This window comes from Ruditapes philippinarum, unplaced genomic scaffold (assembly GCF_026571515.1).
Source record: "Ruditapes philippinarum isolate M1 unplaced genomic scaffold, ASM2657151v2 ctg68_1_1_1_1, whole genome shotgun sequence".
Classification (NCBI taxonomy): domain Eukaryota; kingdom Metazoa; phylum Mollusca; class Bivalvia; order Venerida; family Veneridae; genus Ruditapes; species Ruditapes philippinarum.
Genome location: NW_026860464.1, coordinates 372678 through 393022, shown reverse-complemented (window position 1 = coordinate 393022; position 20345 = coordinate 372678). Strand labels below are relative to the sequence as shown.

Below are 20345 nucleotides of genomic sequence, written 5' to 3'. Positions count from 1 at the left end.
TAATCACATATAAATTATACAATTCTTGATTCACTCTTAACCTTTTAGACCATCAATTGCTTTTTCATGCCCAACTATTCATTTAAACTTTACCCGATTCTTTCCGTACCCAGATTTGTTGATTTTGTTTAAACCCACAAGTAGATAAAAAACTAAGATATGAAATATTTAGTAGAAAAATCTATGAAATTTTAAAGAATACCGAATGTTTAAAATCGAAATTATGTAAATATACTTTTAAACAAATAGTGCGTATGTGTTTCTTAAATAAAACAAAACGATCGCATATCATATGATCTTTATTAGGATAATACATTGGTAAATCACATAAATATAAATTATATAAAGAAAACGTGTGATATTTTCCTACTTTAAACAATATAAAATAAGAAACAAGCCTTAAAAATATCTAAATACTTAATTGTCAATTATAGCACTTGTATCACATGCTAAATGTTTTATCACGTCACGAGACTTAAATATAATTGCGTGTAGTACTCACAATCATTTTGCGGCGAACTTTGTTCTGTTTTCGTAGGCGTAAATTATGGATGAGAACAATTACCATAATAAGTGTTAACAGAATAGAAACAGAACAGACATTTACAACATCCGGGAATTATTTTTTTCTTCTATTGTATATCACAGATAAAAACAAATTCGATGGTGTACATGTATGTACGTTGTATACAGTACGTTGTTGGTCAAAGGCTTTTCATGAATTTGAATATTTCGAAAAAATACTGAACATACTAATAAAAGGAAAGCAACTACTTGAACAGTACATGTGTATAATAGTCAATGAATTAGAGAAAAAAACTAAGAAACAAGGTTTCAACAAATGTAAATAAAAGTAAAAACAATCTGTCTTTGTTAAGCAATGGTGAGTGCTTCAAAGCAATAACACCTTTTTAAGTGTGACAAGTGATTTGCTTTTTCTTTTGATTTTATTGATTTATCTTATTTCTTTAAAACATAAGCAACTGAGAAAACAATTTACGCCGTTTATCGAGTTTATTGTCGAAATAGTCTAGATGTTGACTATTTTAAGCATGTTATACCTTTTTTTACGATCAGACTGAAAATGTCAACTGTTTTCAAGAATTCATTAGCCGCTTCATTTTATATATTTTGTCACCTAAGCTATTGAATGTCCTTTAATGAGCTTGACATTTTGTGCACTAGTGTTTAAAGCTACAACAACGCATGCTGAAAGAGTCATGATATATATACTTTAACAAATAAATAATAATTATAATCTATATATATCACTTAACAATTATAATGTATGCTGAAAGAATCATTCATATACTTTAAAGATCCTGTATGTTGTAATTAATTATGTACCAACACTTGAAGTAAAGTTTTATATATGTATATAATATTCTTCTAAAACAATTTCCAAACATCCAAGAATATGTTAAATATGTACTGCAAATGTTTATATGCATTAAAAGTAATCATTAAAATATATGCATTCATTTCTTATTGAAAAATTTGGCTTATACTTTATCGAAAATAAATTTCTAATTACCTCCCTTCATTTGCACGAAATGTAAATTCGTTGATATGTTTACAAATAATGCTTTTTGGAACTTACAATATTGATGAGTCTTCATTTGAGCATCATATTTATGATATCAAACCATAAAAATGAGTTACATGATCTTTAGGATATAGATAACAATTATAATGTTTAAATAAATATCAATTATATAAATGTATATAAATCTTATGAAATAAAACAAAACAATATTGCAGCAGGACAGATAATACAACACAGCAACACAAAGACCTCTTTTGTCAAACCGCTGACCAGCTAGTCATATTGACCTCTCTGAAATATAAATTAAGAATGTGTTCCTTCAAATATAAATACCCATAATGAATTAAAACAAGAGGGCAAAGATGTATTAAGATAAAAAAGATTAAACGATTCAAGTAATAATGTACATGTTATGTACAATGAGTGACTGATTTTGCATTATTTTTCACCATATTGACACACGAACAGAAAATATGGAAAAAAAATAATATATTTAACATACTGTTTATTTGCAGGCTCTGCAAATTATAAACCCGATAAGAACGATCCAAAGACCCATGAATATCCAGTCGAGAGTGGCCATCGCAAATGCAAAAGTTATAAGATTTTTGTCACAATTCCCTTCCGTACAACCAGTTGTTATGTTGGCGGTACATTGTACATAGTCGTCCGCCGTAACTGTGTTGTAGTTAGGGTACACCCAAACACTTCCTACAAGGTAAATAGTAATGGGTTTAAGCAAATCGGTATATTCTGTTAATCATCGTGAAACATGAGTTTAAGTAAACGTCGACGAAACGACAATCATTTTTTACTTCTTGGAGATTACAATTATGCGTTGTTTATTAATATTTTAGTATAAGGGGTTAAACAATGAATGTCATTTTTAATTATGACGTTAACGTCTTAAATTGCATTTCATTTGAATGTGTTATGTTGAACATGTGATAATCAAAACCTTTAATGTTATCATTGTTCAAACAATACAGACAAAGTAAGAAGAAAATATTCTTTTTTCCCATAAATACATTTATAATAAACAAGTTGGTTTTACCACAGATAAGCCATGCTAGATTGAAAAGGAATCCAATTACTCCACAGACTATTGCGCATGGGTTGGTATCCCCTCCGTCCTCACCACTCTGTTTACCCATTCCACCAAACAGGATTGGAGCGCAGCCGCTTACAATAAGCCAGATTGGTATAAGTTTTTCAATACTGCAGTCGTCCAAGTGAATTGCTCCTGCAAAATTATTATGGTAAGATATACAATGTAATTACAAATTTAAGGCTAGCTGACCTGGTGCTAGAGGGCGTGAGAGATGTTGCCTTTTTTCTGTTATAAAAGATTTATTCAACCCAAGCTACAACGTGTCTTATTTATTCTATATCTTGATTTCTTTGTTACCGAAGTATTTGCTTTTTGTCAGATGTTAATCTCTCAAATTGACGAATTCCCTTAACCAACTTATCCAGCTTCCATTTTCTAAAACTGTTCCATTATCAAATTTAGAGTTACTATTTTGAAAGTGTGAAGTTGGTCAGCAAACATTATTAAGCCTGATTAAAGTGCACGTATGTACATGCTGACTTGCCACTATACTAGTGATAAACGATAATCACTTTCGGTTCCGTAAAGCTAATTGTTCATACCTAATACCTTTACTTAAATGCCTATTATGCCTGAGAAATACTTTTATTTTTTTATTTCTAAAACGCATTTTTATTTTAGAATACAGAAGGTTACTCATTGGCCAATAACGTATCGATCGTTTTCTTCTGTGCTTTTTGGCTTTTTGGCAAGGATTTTTGTATGGAAGTGAAATTTGTTCGTTGTTTGCATTTTACTACTTTTATGACAAATTATTTCACGTTTATCTTATTTTACTTCAAGTAACAAGCATCAGACATTCTCTAAAACCATTAATTAAACATAAAAAAATCATTTTTGCTATTTCTAAAGAAGTAAAAATTTATTTCTGAGACATAATGTGCCTTTCAAGGAACTCCACTGAAGTTTACATGCCTAAAAACATAAAATTTTAATTTTTCACATAGATAAACATTAGCACTTAAAACAGAAATACAAATGAAATATAACCAAGAAATATACAAAAGACATACATTGAAAATCATATTTTTGTGATATGCTCAGTCCGATTTGAGTGAAAAGGTTTTAAACGCTTTTCACTTTTGGGTCATTTTTCACTATTATAATAATTATTGTGGAAAAACGGAGCGAGCTAATGATCTGATATTTTGCAGATAAGTTATTAGTATAGATCTACATCAAATGGAGTAATAATCTCAAAAAAATAATTTTTCCAGTCCGGTCATGTTAAAAAACCTCAGTGGAGTCCCTTTAATAATACACCACAATCTGTCATATTATGTATTTGTCTTTTGGGCGTTCTTTAACCGTTACCACGATAATAATATTAATTAGATCTACACTTCCCGCAAGAAGGCTACATATTTTCTCTATTTTGATGACGACAAAATATTGCGAACATTCAAAAGCCAAAACTTGTAACTAATAAACAAATGACGCGAAAATATATGGCGTTGTCAGCCATGTCATCATATGTTTACTTGCCGTAAAAGCTTTCTGCAATAATATTTAGTGCATGTAATTATTATCTGCGCTTTACTTAAATGTATTAGGGCAAAATTTATATGCACATTGATGAACATCGGAATCGCAGGACATTAGGGTAGAAAGAAAACAAAAGTGGCGGTAACTGAGGGACAGGTAAGGGGACTCTATCGGCAAGGCTCATTATACATTGATTCAGTTTCACTGTGTCGTATGAATTTTTTTTTTTACCGTTATAACAGCTGGCGGGTGAAAACGTGTTTTTTCGGATCTCTCAAAAATGGATTTAAAAAGTATTTAAATACACGTTTTTAATCAAAATTTTTGGATAAAATAAATTATGAATACAAGTGCTAATGTCAGAAGAGGATATTTGTTCAACCAGTTCGGAAATAAATGTAAAATTGAACGATAAAAAACGACCAGCGAATTCGCCATTGAATGACAACGTGGACGTGTGCACGGACTTTTACCATATTAGGGAAACCATATTCAACACAGTCGATAATAGCCTTGAGCGTGGACTAAATAAACAAGTGCAATGTAGGAAGAAAAAACGTGCTAAGGTAAACAGAACTAACACATCAATGACATCGCCTTTTACACAATACACAGGTATGTCTTTTAGCCAACCAGGCTCTATGAGCCCTTACTCTATGTCTCAACCAGCCTTTATTCAGAGCAATTCACCACCATTTGGATTCTCCTCTATGCCGCCGATGCCCACCCCTCTTTGGGCGACAGAGATTTTAGCAGAAGTTAAACAACTAAAAGTTAAACTGAAAAATATGGATTTTATTGAAAATACTGTGAAAGAAATAAACACAAAAATGAGTAAAATGGAGAATAGATTTAAATCACTAGAGTCACGTGTTACGGAAACGGAAAATGCGTGCGCGTTTCAATCCAGTGCGTATGAATCTGCTAAGGAGGATATCAAAAACTCGTGTAATGAAATAAAAAAACTACGAAAAAAATGTGATTTGTTGGATTCTAGTGCACAAAAACTTAAAGAAGAAAGAGAAAAACTGGAATGTAGATTCGATGATATGGATGCTAGATCTATGAAAGTGAATTTACTATACTACGGTCTCGCAGAAAACGAACATGAGGACTGTGGCGCTATTATAAAAACAGTATGTACCGATATACTGGACATGCCGGACGCTAATACTCACTTGTTTGAAAGTGTAAGACGAGTTGGACCAAAACGAGGTAGCAAACCACGGCCCATTTTAGTCACATACCGTTATTTCTCTGAACGTGAAGCTGTCCGTCTGCGATCTTACGATAAGTCGGGAGAGCTGAAAGCCAAAGGATGGGGTATCGGAATCCAGTTGCCGAAAGCAATTCGTGAAGCGAGGAAATCACTTTACGGTCCTATAAATGATGCTAAAAAAGCAGGTAAACCCGTCAAATTCGTGGGAAAGCAGCTATTCATTGATGGTCAGTTGTACAGACCTGGTAATTCAGATAGTGCTACAAGTGATTAGGGTTGTCAGGAAGAGTTAACATTAAGTGTTCTCTCATGGAATGTCAATGGTTTAGTGCGGAAACTTATAGATACAGATTTTTTGGATTATATAAATACTTTTAGCTTAGTTCTGCTAAGCGAAACTTGGACTTCTGCCAAAAATGCACTTGACATTGACATTCAAGGTTATAAAAGTGTACATTTATCTGGAAATAAACAGAAAAACATATCTAAAGGTAGATTCAGCGGAGGTTTATCAGTTTATATTAAGGACAAGTATAAACGTTTTATTACTATTATTGAACAAAATCAAAAAGGTTTTATTTGGTTGAAAATTTCTTCTGATTTGTTTGTTGATGGAGATGATATTTATATTTGTTTTACATATTTTCCACCAAGTGACTCTAAGGTTTTTAAAGCCTCTGATTTTGACTTTTTTGATCAAATTGAAACTGATATTTTGAAGTATAATAATTTAGGTAAAGTTTTCATAACTGGGGACCTTAATAGTAGAGTTTCAAATGCAGAAGATTTCATTGTTTTTGACAAATATTTAGATGAAAACTTAGATTTATTAAATACAAACGTCTCTATTCCACCTCGAGTGAATAAAGATACAGTTATTGATCACAACGGTAGACGACTTATAGAACTATGTCAATCTACTGGGTTACTAATTGCAAATGGCCGTTTAAATAACGAACCCGGAAATTTTACTTTTTGTTCTCACCGCGGTCTAAGCACGGTAGATTATTTATTATTAAATTTTTCAGACTTTGAAATTGTGTCTCAGTTCATTATTTCAGAATTTAATCAACACTCAGATCATGCGCCGATCGAGTTTAAATTTTCGCTACGCTTAGCAGACGACAACGTTAGCACGTGCACGAACTCACCGGTTAACCCAGCTCCCACGACTTCTAAAATAGTATGGGATGATAAAAAAGTACATCTTTTTCGTGCACAGCTCACTATTAAACAAGATTCATTTAATCACATTATCGAACGCGCACCTCACGCACCAATTGATGACGTAGTAAACGAATTTACGACATTAATATCTGATAGTGCACATTCAGTCTTCGGTAAATCTTACACAAAACATGTAACCATAAACACAAGGAAAACCAGCAAAGATTGGTTTAACGCTAATTGCGCTACCGCAAAAAATGAGTTTAAACGCGCACGTAATAATTTTAATCGTAATAAAATAAATGAAAACAGGGTATTGTTCACGCGTGCTAGGACTAAGTATAATAAAGTGAAGAAGAAAGCATACAATATATACAAAATTCGACAGGGCCAGAAAGTTAGCAATTTAGCTAAATCTCAACCTAGACAGTTTTGGAAAAAGATTCGAAAATCTTTTAAAAAGGCACCACTTAAGGCCGATAATCTTAATATCGATAGTCTGTTTAACCATTTTAAAGGCATGTTTGGTGAGGAACCGCCGAGTAGTGAAAATGACGACTATATTCCGCAGAACGACCAGACCGACGCTGACCTAGATATTTATTTTACAGAACAAGAACTTAGATCCGCAGTTTTCCACCAAAACAATAATAAAATGCCGGGGTTAGACAATCTTCCAAGTGAATTGTTTAAGTCGAGCTATGATTTAATTTCACCTCTTTTGTTGAAAATATATAACAGAATATTTAACAGTGGTGAATATCCTAATTCTTGGGGTTTAGGAATAATTACTCCTATCTTTAAAAAAGGGGACATAAATGATGCTAAGAATTATCGAGGCATTTGTCTTATTAATGTACTTGTAAAAATTTACTCTCAGTTGCTTTTAAATAGATTAACTCAATGGTCGAACAAATACGATACGCTTGACAAAAATCAATTCGGATTCCAAAAGGGGAAGTCAATCATTGATTGTATTTTTGTCCTACATTCGGTATTAAGTAAAGTTTTAGACTTGGGTAAAAAACTTTATTGCTGTTTTGTTGATTATATGTTGTGTTTTGATAGAATTAATAGAACATATTTATGTCAAAAACTTATAACAGAAAAAGTTAGTAGTAAATTTGTACGGGCCGTAAAAGCAATGTATACTATTGTTAAGTCCTGTGTAAAGTTCAATTCAGAATCATCAGACTTCTTCACCTCTAACATCGGATTGAAACAAGGGGACCCGAGCTCCCCTCTGCTATTTATGTACTTCGTAAATGACGTCACACACAATATTAATACAAATATTGATGATATATTTACAATTAACGAAGTAAAATACTTTTTATTATTGTATGCTGATGACCAAGTACTTTATGCTACATCCCCGGAAGCATTACAGTCTATGATAAATGATCTTGTAACGTATTGTAGGGAGTGGGGTCTAACAATCAACACTACAAAAACTAAAATATTAATATTCGAAAGAGGACGTCACTCTCAACATAACTTTTATATTGAAGATACACCCTTAGAAGTAGTTACGTCATTTAAATATTTAGGTATTACATTATTTAAAAATGGAAACTGGTATCGCAGTCAAAAATGTATTGCACAGCATGCGTCTCGTGCATTATATAGCCTGTTCACCATCTTTAATAATATCGAGTTACCAATTAAACAAAAAGTAAGCTTATTTGACAGTTTGGTTGGTTCTATTCTAAATTTTGGCTCTGAAATATGGGGTATGCATGAAGCGACTGACATAGAACTGTTACATACTAAATTCTTACGTCGCGTATTATGTGTGAAACGCTCAACAAACCTTTCCGCACTTTATGGAGAACTCGGGCGCGTACCACTAGCCGTATTCAGAAAAATAAACATAATTAAATATTGGATTAAAATATTAAGGCACGCGGACTCTTCATTAATAAAGCAGACCTATACGTTTTTAAAAGCTGACGCTGATAGCGGTCGTGAGTATCGTGGTCTTAATTGGGCTGCTCAAGTGAAAAGTATTTTAGATGTACATGGATTAAGCTATGTCTGGAATCAACAAACGGATGTGAATAATATACCGTTCCAGTTGATAAAACAACGCATATTAGATACATATTATCAACGCTGGTACTCAGACATAAATAATTCGCCACGCCTTCAATCTTACTGTATATTTAAGCATAATTTTCAAACAGAACAATATTTAGATTGTATTAAAGAGAACAAGTATAGGGTTGCACTATCAAGACTTAGAACATCGTCGCACAGTTTACTTATAGAAACCGGACGTTACGAGAATATCGCACGAGAAGAACGGCTTTGTAAATCATGTAATATGAGAAAAGTTGAGACTGAATTCCACTTTATTTTAGTATGTCCTAAATATCGCGAATTGAGAACCAAATATTTTCGGCAATATTTTTGTCGTTGGCCATCTATACATAAATTTGATCAATTAATGAATGCCACATCTAAAAAATATATTTGTAATTTATCGAAATATATATATTTTGCCAATAGAATAAGAATTTCATAATTTGTCCATACACCTCCATAATACTGTATGCTCTTATTTTGACATGTTAGAAAAAATACACTGAACTTTCTTAAAATGTGCAAAATACTATGTATTCATAAGTCAATTTAATTAACTTGTTTTTTCTTTTCTGAAAACACGTTTTCATGTACCTGCCTGTATGTAATGCTTGCTATAAACTTTGAAAAAGAGTTTTATGCAATAAATTTATGTTATGTTATGTTATGAATAACATTATTTATGAATAAAGGTCGTCAAGTAATGAAAGATGTTTAACATGTGTCTCATATAAAACGTTGTAATAAATTTGTATAATCACTACTTAATTGTGATCTATCTTAAGTAATTATTTATTTATCAACGTTATCATAAAAGTAATCATAGTTTTGTAGTTAGTATAAACAATGTACTCACCCATGACAATCTTTGCTATGCCCAAACCCGCTAAAGCAATAACTATGAGCACAATGAAACAACAGCATGCTGGAACAAAAATAAAACAACTCGTTGTAAATTAAACAGTTTTTAATGAATTACAGGACTTCGAAAGTTCATTATTCTATTATTGTCATAAATGTTACGATCTTTCAATGCTGAGCATTATTAAAAGAATTTCAGATTTATCTACTGGTAGGTTAATAAATAATTAGTTACAATTATGAAACTTGCACCAAAACTACATGGAAAGCTTATATCAATGGCATCAATGGAAACAGGCGAGGTGTTACACATTTTGTTTAAATATTTGAAACATATAAAAACAGATTAAAAAATATCTACATAATGCATTTATAAAGAATGCTTTAAGATTGATACATCTAAAAATAAACAACTTACCTGCAGCTCCGCATGCCGCGCAGCAATCAAGAGCTCCACCTTTGCCTTTAGCCATTTCTTCATAGATCGGTTAGTTGTACCTCTTATAACCTTTTTATGAACTACTAGTAACTGCAAAAGTTCAGATAACTATATACAAACATGTTACCACTGTTAGTAGTTCGTTTAGTAAAGCTTACAATTAGAAATACCAGCTTATTTTATTTATTATTTTAGGTGTCATGTCTGAATTTTTCAAGGCATACACAAATTTCTGTAAATAAAAAGAGAGCTGGAAGTAGTATTTACATATCCGTAATCAACAATGTTTTTTAAGCACCAAAAGTTCATGTTATTAACAAACAAATCTTAGGATACAGTGCTGTCGCTAACATAGCGATTATGTAATGAATACTTGGTATTTAAATGCTGTTCTTTGAATATGCTCCTTTAAACTTTATTGTATGTTGATACTCCGTTTATTGCTCCTTTGGTTTTCGCGCCAAAGTCTTATTATATTACATCTTCCTTTTAACTTTCCCGCCACTCAATTCCCGCCACAAACATATTCACGTGCTTTTCATGATAGCATTGTATAAATAGCGACCGCATGGTCACAGAAGTTTAGTGTGTGTTAAAAAGTATTGTAAGAAGGAAAGTGATTGAGATATGAAAAGGATTTTGATGTAAAATACATTTAATAGTAAAAAAAGTGTTAGAGAGATAAAAACTTGTGGATTGTAAAAGTAAAGATAAAAAAGTGTTTAAAAATTGAATATTAAAAGTAGAAACGAAAAAGTGTTTCTCTTATTTTCATTGTGTTTACGACAATGAAAATGGTCCCGCGAACCGGATACGAAAGTGGATGTAAAGTGTGAAGTGAAAATAAAAATTGAGAAGTGACAAAAGGTGTTTAGTGCATTTCAAAAGTGGATTATTTCTTTACTCGATTAAGTGTTCTGATAAAATTGTGTTTGTGCAACCTGAATATATATTCAAAATGCCAACTGTTGCTTCATTGAAAGGAGTGAGAACGAAGTACAGAAAAGTGGTGATAACTGAGCTTCAAAAAGCAAACGACCTTCTGAAATGTGAGGTGAGTGCAGTGTCAAATATTGAGTTTTTAAAAGATGTTCAAAGGTGTAAAAGTCTATTGAAATCCTATTCTGAGAAATTGATGAGTCAAATGGATAAACTATCAGAACGTTTAACTAAAAGTGATTCAGAATATTTGCAACATATTGTAGATGAAGATTGCAATTTGAATTTCGAGGTAGAAAATTGTATCATTGATTTAGACCAATTTTGTGAGTCAATTGTACCATTGAAACATGATGAGAAAGAAAAAGAGACATATCAAGAACAAATGCAAAAGATGATGATGACACAAATTGAACAGCAACATCAAATGATGGTGCAGATGCAAACGGACAGAAAAAATACAAGTGCAGTTAAATTACCAAAACTTGATTTGGACATGTTTTACGGAAACAAAATAAACTGGTGGGAATTTTGGGACTCTTTTGAATCCATTGTGCACAGAAACACCAAACTATCCAACATAGAAAAGTTTAATTATTTGCTAAGCAAACTAGACGGAGAAGCGAAGAGAGCATTAGCTGGACTTGCGCGTACTAACGACAATTATTCTATTGCAGTCGGAATTCTACGAGAGAGGTACGGCAACAAACAAGAGATTATTGATCTTCATTACAAAGAAATGCTTAATGTTCATTCACCAACTACAAAGGTTGAAATCCTGCGATTTTTTTTGGATAAAGTTGAAAAAACCTTACGCAGTCTTGAGATACTAAAGGAAAATGTGAATCAACACGTTTTTGTTTCAATGATTCGCACAAAGCTGCCAGAGGATGTGCTCCGGCAGCTGGAAATAATAAAAGGAGCAAAGAATGAGTGGACTGTTGACAGTTTGCGTGATCACCTACGAGAATACATTACCGCTTGTGAAAAGTCTGACAAAGGAAAGAGTGATAGAGTGCATGGAGGTCAATTTAATTCAGTGAACAGGAGAATAAAGAAAGACGGAGCATTGCCAACGAATACTTGGAATAAAGATTTTCATATTCAACATCATTTTCAGAAATTCCGTAGCAGTGCCGACACATTTGTGGCCAATGAAACTGTTCATAACAAGCCAGTGTGTAGATAGTGTGCAGAGAATCATTGGAGTGACATGTGTACTCGATTCGCAACATTGGAAGAACGGAAAAACAGAATCAGAGATAGTTGTTATCGTTGCCTAAAGGATGGTCATGGAATTCGTGAATGCAAATCAAATAAAAAGTGTGTGTACTGTAATCAATTCAATAGACATCATAGAAGTCTGTGTCCTAAGAAATATAAACAAACAACACAAGAAGAATCACAGATGAGTGCAACGGAGCAAATCAATAATATCTCACCGATGGAGCAAAATGAACAAAATGCTATGTTGTCTCACGGAGAATCTGTGTTTATGCAGACGGCGCTAACTGATATTCAAAACCCAACATCTAACGAAAGTGTCAAGACAAGAATTCTTCTTGACTGTGGCTCTCAGAGAACATATATCACACAGTCACTAGCTGACAAATTAAGACTAAAGAAGCAGTATGTCGAAGAGTTACATGTGTTTCCATTTGGCAGTAAAGATGCTAGAGTGATAAAGACACACGTGACTTCCATCAATTTAAAGTTAAGAAATGGACAAAAGCTATGTCTTAAAGCAAACATTGTACCAGTGATAAGTGGAAGCATACATAGAAAGTCACTGAATAAACAAGTCCTGAAAGAATTCAGAGATATTGCAGAAAATTTGGATCTAGCTGATACGTTTCCCGACAAAAATGAAACATCTCAAATAGAACTTTTGATCGGAAATGATCATTACCTAGACATTGAACTTCAACAAAAGATTGAAGTTCAGCCCGGATTGTATCTGATGTGTTCTAAACTCGGTTGGATTCTAACAGGAAGGTCATACTCAGAATTAAAAGAGAAAGAGGAACCAAACATGCTCATTCTCACACACGGAAGTGTTAACAATTCAACTATAAACAAAGGAATATTCTGTGGTATCGATTCTTGTAAAAACTCGATTCAAGATCTAGAGGATTTTAGGAACAAAGAGGTTATAGGCATTTGTGACAAAGACAAAATGAATGATGATGAGTTATCAATGAGAAAGTTTAAAAGCACACTCACCTTTCAGGATGGTAGATACAGTGTTACCTGGCCATGGAAAGAAGAAAATCCAGATTTACCCGAAAACAAAGGACTTGCAATTGGACGACTTAAGTCGTGTTTGAAAAGACTAGAAAACAAACCTGACCTGCTAGAAAAATACAACAATGTTATAAAAGACCAACGGTCAAAAGGAGTTATTGAGAAGGTTCAAGACTCGGGGAAAGGCAAGGAATATATGCATCACTATATTCCTCATCATGCGGTTATCATGCCACAAAAGTCAACAACAAAGCTAAGGATTGTTAACGATGCGTCGGCAAAAATATCACCAGAATCAAAGAGTTTGAATGAGTGTCTTTTTCGAGGTCCTGTTTTACTCAAGGACTTGTGTGGGCTACTTATGAGATTTCGTTTACATAGAGTGGCAATGGTTGCGGACATCGAAAAGGCGTTTCTTCAAGTTGGTTTGCAAGACTCAGAACGCGATGTAACCAGATTCTTTTGGATTAAAGACACAAAAAGACCATCACTGTTTCCAAACAACATCGAAATTTATCGTTTCTGTAGAGTACCGTTTGGGATTATTTCAAGCCCTTTTCTTCTGAGTGCAACGATTGAGGCTCATTTGAATGCTTATGACACTAAACTATCAGAACAGCTGAAACATGACATTTATGTTGACAATATTATAACCGGAGCATCCAGCGATGAACAAGCTGTAGACTTGTATAAAGAAGCGAAAAGCATGTTTAAAGACGCTTCAATGAATCTTCGGGAGTGGAGTTCAAGTAGTGAAAAAGTAAACAGTCTTATTCCAGAGGTTGACAGATCCACTGAAACTGAAACTAAGGTTCTAGGACATGTTTGGGACATAAAATCAGATATTCTGTCAGTAAAATCTGTATGTTCGAATATAAACCGTTCATTAGTGACAAAACGAATCGTACTGAAAGGAATAGCATCAGTATTTGACCCCATGGGTCTTGTGTCACCAGTCATTCTTCATGGAAAAATGTTGCTTCAAGAAATGTGGGAAAGTGGTTTCGACTGGGATACAAAGATAACAGACGAACATGTGCTCGATAAGTGGTCATTTATCAGCGATCAGCTAAGGTTGTTATCTGACATCAAAATACGCCTGAGTATCGTTTCTCAAGACAAATATGTAAAATACAATTTGCTTTGTTCTTGTGACGCTTCGTCAAAGGCTTATGCCACTGCAATCTATCTACAGCAAGAAAATGTAACTTATGTGAAATCAAACTTGATCTTTGCCAAAACACGTCTTGCTCCAGTCAAGAAAATGACTATTCCAAGACTAGAGCTAATGGCAGTGCTTATAGGTGTTAGGTGTTTGAAATTTGTGAAGACACAGTTAATGATAGAAATATCTCACGAATACCTTTGGACCGACTCTCAGGTAGCATTAGACTGGATTAATAGTAAAAAGCAACTTCCCGTATTTGTGAAAAATAGAGTTAAAGAAATCAAAAACAATAATTGTGTGATTATTGCTCATGTAGACACAAAAGATAATCCAGCTGACGGTGCAACTCGAGGTTCGTCGGTGAGTGATTTAAAGGACAATTCTTTTTAGTGGAACGGTCCCACTTGGTGTTGTGAAAGTCCACGAAACTGGAATACAAATCACGACAATATTATTAACATGGAATTAAAGCAAGAAAAAGATGAAAAAGAACTATGTGTTTCATTGCATGTCGAAGAAAATGAAAGCAAAACAAAACATGATATTGTACCACCTTGTGGAATTGACATTCAAAGATATTCAACGTTGACAAAGTTGTTGCGTGTTACAGCTCTTGTCTTAAAGTTCATTAGGAAACTCAAAAATGTAAAGGATGATGCAAAATATCTAACTTGTGACGACTTACGACAAGCTGAAAATTTGTGGATAGTTTATGTTCAAAGGAATATTTATAATAAGGACTATAAGAATATTCAAAAGAAAAAGCCGTCCGGACTACAAAGACAACTTGGACTGGTTATCGACAACAATGGATTATTGCGTTGTACTGGGCGTTTAGGGAACTCTTGCTTATCAGAAGGAGCAAGACAACCTATTCTTCTACCTCACAAAGAAAAGTTTACTGAACTAGTGATTCAAAGGGCACATAAAGAGTGTATGCATTATGGAATATCACATGCGCTATCCAGAACAAGACAAACATATTGGATAACTCGCGGTCGTTCAGCGGTCAAAGCAGCATTAAATAAGTGTAATGTGTGTCGCCGCTACGATGGAGGCCCATACAAAATGCCTGTTATGGCCCCACTTCCCAGTTCAAGAGTACAAAAGTCAAGTGCATTTTCACGAACTGGATTAGATTATCTTGGACCTTTGAACATTAAAACATCAAATGGTAATAGAAAAGTCTGGATATGTTTATTTTCGTGTATGACAACACGTGCTATTCATTTGGAAGTGATTCAGGATTTAAGTACAGAAGAATTCCTGATGTGCTTGCAACGATTCATTTCACAAAGAAACACTCCTATCGAGATTGTTTCTGATAACGCTGCTCAGTTTAAACTTGCAAGTAAAGTCATAAATCATATATGGAAAAACGTAGTGCAAAGTAATGAAGTAATGTCATACGTAGCTTCGAAGGGCATTCGTTGGAATTTCATTGTTGAGTTAGCTCCGGGGATTCTGTGAACGGTTAGTTGGGGTAGTTAAAAGTGCACTAAGAAAATCATTAGGACGAAAACTTCTTACAATGATTCAACTTCAAACACTTATCAAGGAAGTGGAAACCGTTGTTAATTCGAGACCCTTAGTTTACGAAGAAAATGATTTATCTTCTAACATCACTTTGACACCTGGGCATTTTTTAACTTTAAATCCAAACACCGGTGTACCAGACTTAGAAGACGACGATGGTGATGAAAACTATTTACCTGTCGAAAGTTCAACTGAAAAACTGTTAAAGATTTGGAAAAAAGGACAAAGATTACTGAATGAGTTCTGGAAAATTTGGCGTGATCAGTACCTTGTGAGTTTAAGAGAGCGCCTTCAGACTCAATTAAAATCAGGACGGATTAATGCCAAAATAATACCGAGTATGGGTGATGTTGTGCAAATAAAGGAAAACTTACCTAGAGGAAGTTGGAAAATTGGTCGCATTGTGGAGTTAGTGACTAGTAATGATGGAGAAATTCGATCTGCTAAAGTACAGCTACCTCCGAAGAGACTGATAGGCAGACCTTTAAACTTACTTTATCTTCTTGAATGTGATAAAAATCTCACATTTATTGATGACAAAGGGGATACGAACAGTGAGAAAAGTGAAAAGAAACCAGATAAAGTATCAAACAGAACGGCAGCGGAAATTGCAAAACAAAAAATTAAAAACTATTTTAAGTAAAAATTATAAAAAAAAAATCAATGATGTAAATAACGATGATATTTCATAAAATAAATATATGTTTAGTTTCTAAATCATTAAACAATACATCCTGAATCGAATAGAGACACGAAAACAGTCTTTAATTGTTTGACATTAAACAATGTGCATTGTTAATAGATGTTTCTAAATCTTAATAATTAGCTCTAGTTAATCATTTTTCTTAAAAACATACATATTGTGTTTTCTACTATAAATATTGTATGCTCATTTTCTATGGCGGGAGCGTCGCTAACATAGCGATTATGTAATGAATACTTGGTATTTAAATGCTGTTCTTTGAATATGCTCCTTTAAACTTTATTGTATGTTGATACTCCGTTTATTGCTCCTTTGGTTTTCGCGCCAAAGTCTTATTATATTACATTGCTCCTTTTAACTTTCCCGCCATTGAATTCCCGCCACAAACATATTCACGTGCTTTTCATGATAACATTGTATAAATAGCGACCGCATGGTCACAGAAGTTTAGTGTGTGTTAAAAAGTATTGTAAGAAGGAAAGTGATTGAGATATGAAAAGGATTTTGATGTAAAATACATTTAATAGTAAAAAAGTGTTAGAGAGATAAAAACTCGTGGATTGTAAAAGTAAAGATAAAAAAGTGTTTAAAAATTGAATATTAAAAGTAGAAACGAAAAAGTGTTTCTCTTATTTTCATTGTGTTTACGACAAGTGCAACATCAATAACAAATTAATCTATGATTTATGTAGCAACTGATACATGGGAAGTCGTTTGTTCTAAAATGATAAACCAGTTATCTTTAAAATTATCGGCATAAGTACAAAATATAATGTTGATGTTGACGAATAATCAAAAGATGATGATGATTATGATGATGACGACGACGATGATGATGATGATGATGATGATGATGATAATAATAATAATAATAAAATAATAATAATAATAATAATAATAAGAATAATATCAATAATAAGATGATGATAATGATGGTGGTGATGATGATAATGATAAGAGACTGATTATATTTCTATAAGCTAAACTACACTTCGTATAATAATTTTACCTTCATCGTAACGGATGGCGGATGAACGCATCAGGAAATATTTAGTTAATTATAAGATGTCGGATAGGAGCCAATAATTATCTACCCTTCCTTTGAACCATAATACATGATACTGTTGCAAATTAACATCACAGATTGAACGATATGCATATTATTATTTTTTTGTTATCCCGATATTTCATTTTTAAAGTATGATATATATAATTTCGATAAAGTCATAACTTTAAAAAAAATTGTTATCATCATTATCAAATTTTTAAAGAAACAATAAGAAAGAAACAATAAGAAACTTTACTTTACAGAAACAAGAGTGCATAAATAAAGTTAAGAAAACTTACTTTAAGACAAGCCAGCTATCCGGTGTCAAATGTCCCACTTGTGATAATTAGGGATATATAACTTCAAACGCAGAGTTATTTCGAAATCATATAAATATATCATACACTGATTTAAGTGTATCACTTTTAACGACCAATAGTGTATATTTTATCATCATATACATGTTTATTGATACATTTGTGTATATATTTCAAAATACACTACAAAATCTTATGAAATAATAGCAACGAAGCGTGCAATAAAATACTTACTCTGTTATAAATAAATAGATAATAATATATGTTGAATATGAACATTACAATATAACGATATATATTTTACAAGCTACTCACATTCGTGGATGTCGGACAATATTTCCTGCCACACCTTATTACATGAAAATAACATATACCCCGTTCGTACAGAATATCAAAATATTTCACCGGCTAATCGACCAACAAATAACACATACTTTCACGAGGTCATAGAGGTTCAACAATAGACTTTGCTTACATCATTGACGAGCTACACATACACCGGTTATTTTATTTTCTCGCCCAGAGGTATTTTGTTAAACCTTTGAAGTAATGCGGAGCAGCAGTGATATAATTTCATAACTGGTTAGTAGAACGACTAGCTAAAAGCATTTTGCAAAGCTTCTTACCTATTAACCGACATAGCAAGTTTTATTTACAATACATGTATGCTGCACTAAACTTACACTTTTGTATGAACATATTTGGCCTCACTCACATAACAAGTAAATTGCAGTAGTATTGTCACAAATATTCTGGGCATTATTTTTTGAAGTATATTGTTTTTTCATGAAGGAATAAGCAAAAATGTCTGTTATATATACATGTAACTTGGTTATAAAGTAAATTGGTTTTTAGCTATAGAATATATTTTACCAGTATCATCATGTTTTTAAATGTCTCTTATAAATCTATCGAGATTGGTCCAACATGTTTTTTAATATGATTGAACATTGTGATGTATTGTATATATGACATGCTTGGAATGAGACAATAAACTATTAAACTAAAAATATTCGACTGAAACGTCCCATGTCATAGGATATGTTTTATATAAATAGAGGATATTGAATGAGTGTAGGTTTAATACTAAATATACTGAACGAGTTGAATAGAATCATCTGGCGAGCATAATACTGGTTTTTATTCAACGAGTTCAATAGATTTAGTATTAAATCTTCACAAATACAATGTTCTATTTTATTATCTTTTATTAAATGGCTTTATTACACACCTATTGATAACTACAAGTATTGGTATCATTATATAAATATTTACGCCCACATATACTATCGTATTTCGTAAGCAGTATTACACAAACGTACACAAAAATTAAAGTTATTCAAACATATACTTAATGTTCACCTTTATTTTTCATCCAATTAAAAAGTTGTATTTCTTAAAACATTTCTGTGTTAATTTTCACAGAAGAACAAAAGTCGATACTATATGAAATTCTGTTCATATTCGCCTTCTATTTTAATTTTCACAGTTCTTCATAGTACCACGTTCGTACAAATAGTCGTAGTTTTATAAAGAGAATATAAATGAAGCCAAATACAGCTTGACGCTAAATATATAAGTATTCATCTGTAGCTGTTCTACAGAAACCTGTCGGTTATTTGACCATTTATGAAATACTATAACAATTTAAGAGATTTGGTGATGTGTTTCATAAGTTTGTGACTGTATTTTAGGTCGTGCTATACTTAAAGGATTTTAAACCTAGCAAAGCCTTTATACAAAAGATCAGTACAGTTGCCTATAACAATATAGGTGCGGACATGTAGTAGGTATATCAATATTCTATTTATTTTATGTTTTCTTTCTTAGTATTATTCTCTAATATATAAAATAGTTAAAATCAGAAAATATGGTGAACTTGATTAAAAACAATCCTATTTGTAAAAAAGTGATCACCAATAAAAATGTTCCTATCCTAGTTTTGCGCATATAAGCAAGCATCCGTATCTACACCGATTAATAAAATGTCTTTAACTTTAATAAATTTTAAATATTTCCCTGCTTATAGAGTAATAGACACTTTATACAATCTGTGCTGCTTTTCAGTATATAAAAGCGAATGAGGGTTAGCATTACGTACCGTCATTTAAAAGGCCTAACATCATTTGTCATATGTGACATAATTTTCTGCTCATATCCCATTAGCCAAATATTTTGAAGAAAATCAATCTTGAGAAAAATATACTATGATTTTAAGAAAAGTAAAAAAAAAACCCTCAAGATTGAAGTAATGATTTACATTTTTTGTGCGATTAATAACTGATTTTTCCAGTATTTATCACAATATTTGCGTGAATCACGCAGTAAGGGTTACTTTTGCATAGTGTTACTTTTTTTGTAATTTACGTGGATTGTAAGTGCTATTTGCACTGCAAAAGCTCACTAAACGAAAGACTACTTTTAAAAACATTTTCAAAATTTTCATGACAATCTTGAGGCATGTTGCTTTAAGCTAC

General features: G+C 32.6%; 5 protein-coding genes across 6 annotated transcripts; 4 read left to right on the top strand and 1 right to left on the bottom strand.

Annotated features, from left to right (window-relative positions):
• Positions 1-286: 286 nt before the first annotated feature.
• Positions 287-18336, bottom strand: LOC132760163 (uncharacterized). Of its 2 annotated transcripts, none has more exons than XM_060752080.1 (6): positions 18184-18336; positions 9893-10003; positions 9470-9538; positions 2601-2789; positions 2049-2257; positions 287-1837 (listed from the first exon to the last, which is right to left on the bottom strand). In XM_060752080.1, the coding sequence occupies exons 2-5, from the start codon at positions 9945-9947 to the stop codon at positions 2052-2054; spliced, it is 519 nt and encodes a 172-aa protein (XP_060608063.1). In that variant the 5' UTR covers positions 9948-10003; positions 18184-18336; the 3' UTR covers positions 287-1837; positions 2049-2051. The 2 variants fall into 2 exon arrangements, with proteins under 2 accessions (XP_060608063.1, XP_060608062.1); XM_060752079.1 differs by lacking the exon at positions 18184-18336 and adding an exon at positions 17851-18007.
• Positions 10872-12041, top strand: LOC132760173 (uncharacterized). Its single transcript, XM_060752089.1, has one exon. The coding sequence runs from the start codon at positions 10872-10874 to the stop codon at positions 12039-12041; it is 1170 nt and encodes a 389-aa protein (XP_060608072.1).
• Positions 12066-14654, top strand: LOC132760172 (uncharacterized). Its single transcript, XM_060752088.1, has one exon. It carries the CDS (start codon positions 12066-12068, stop codon positions 14652-14654), a length of 2589 nt encoding a protein of 862 aa, XP_060608071.1.
• Positions 14724-15734, top strand: LOC132760171 (uncharacterized). Its single transcript, XM_060752087.1, has one exon. The coding sequence runs from the start codon at positions 14724-14726 to the stop codon at positions 15732-15734; it is 1011 nt and encodes a 336-aa protein (XP_060608070.1).
• Positions 15796-19655, top strand: LOC132760170 (uncharacterized). The gene is made up of 2 exons (XM_060752086.1): positions 15796-16383; positions 19563-19655. Exons 1-2 carry the CDS (start codon positions 15796-15798, stop codon positions 19653-19655), a joined length of 681 nt encoding a protein of 226 aa, XP_060608069.1.
• The last annotated feature ends 690 nt before the right edge of the window (positions 19656-20345 follow it).

Bases quoted from the DNA above. Each gene is read 5' to 3' on its own strand.
- LOC132760163 (XM_060752080.1), bottom strand. From the start codon at position 9,947: ATGGCTAAAGGCAAAGGTGGAGCTCTTGATTGCTGCGCGGCATGCGGA. The intron at 9,539-9,892 runs GTAAGTTGTTTA...TTTTTGTTCCAG, and splicing joins CGCGGCATGCGGAGCTGCAG to CATGCTGTTGTTTCATTGTG. The intron at 2,790-9,469 runs GTGAGTACATTG...ATAATTTTGCAG, and splicing joins CATAGCAAAGATTGTCATGG to GAGCAATTCACTTGGACGAC.
- LOC132760171 (XM_060752087.1), top strand. From the start codon at position 14,724: ATGGAATTAAAGCAAGAAAAAGATGAAAAAGAACTATGTGTTTCATTG.
- LOC132760170 (XM_060752086.1), top strand. From the start codon at position 15,796: ATGATTCAACTTCAAACACTTATCAAGGAAGTGGAAACCGTTGTTAAT. The intron at 16,384-19,562 runs GTATCAAACAGA...ACTGTATTTTAG, and splicing joins GTGAAAAGAAACCAGATAAA to GTCGTGCTATACTTAAAGGA.
- LOC132760173 (XM_060752089.1), top strand. From the start codon at position 10,872: ATGCCAACTGTTGCTTCATTGAAAGGAGTGAGAACGAAGTACAGAAAA.
- LOC132760172 (XM_060752088.1), top strand. From the start codon at position 12,066: ATGTGTACTCGATTCGCAACATTGGAAGAACGGAAAAACAGAATCAGA.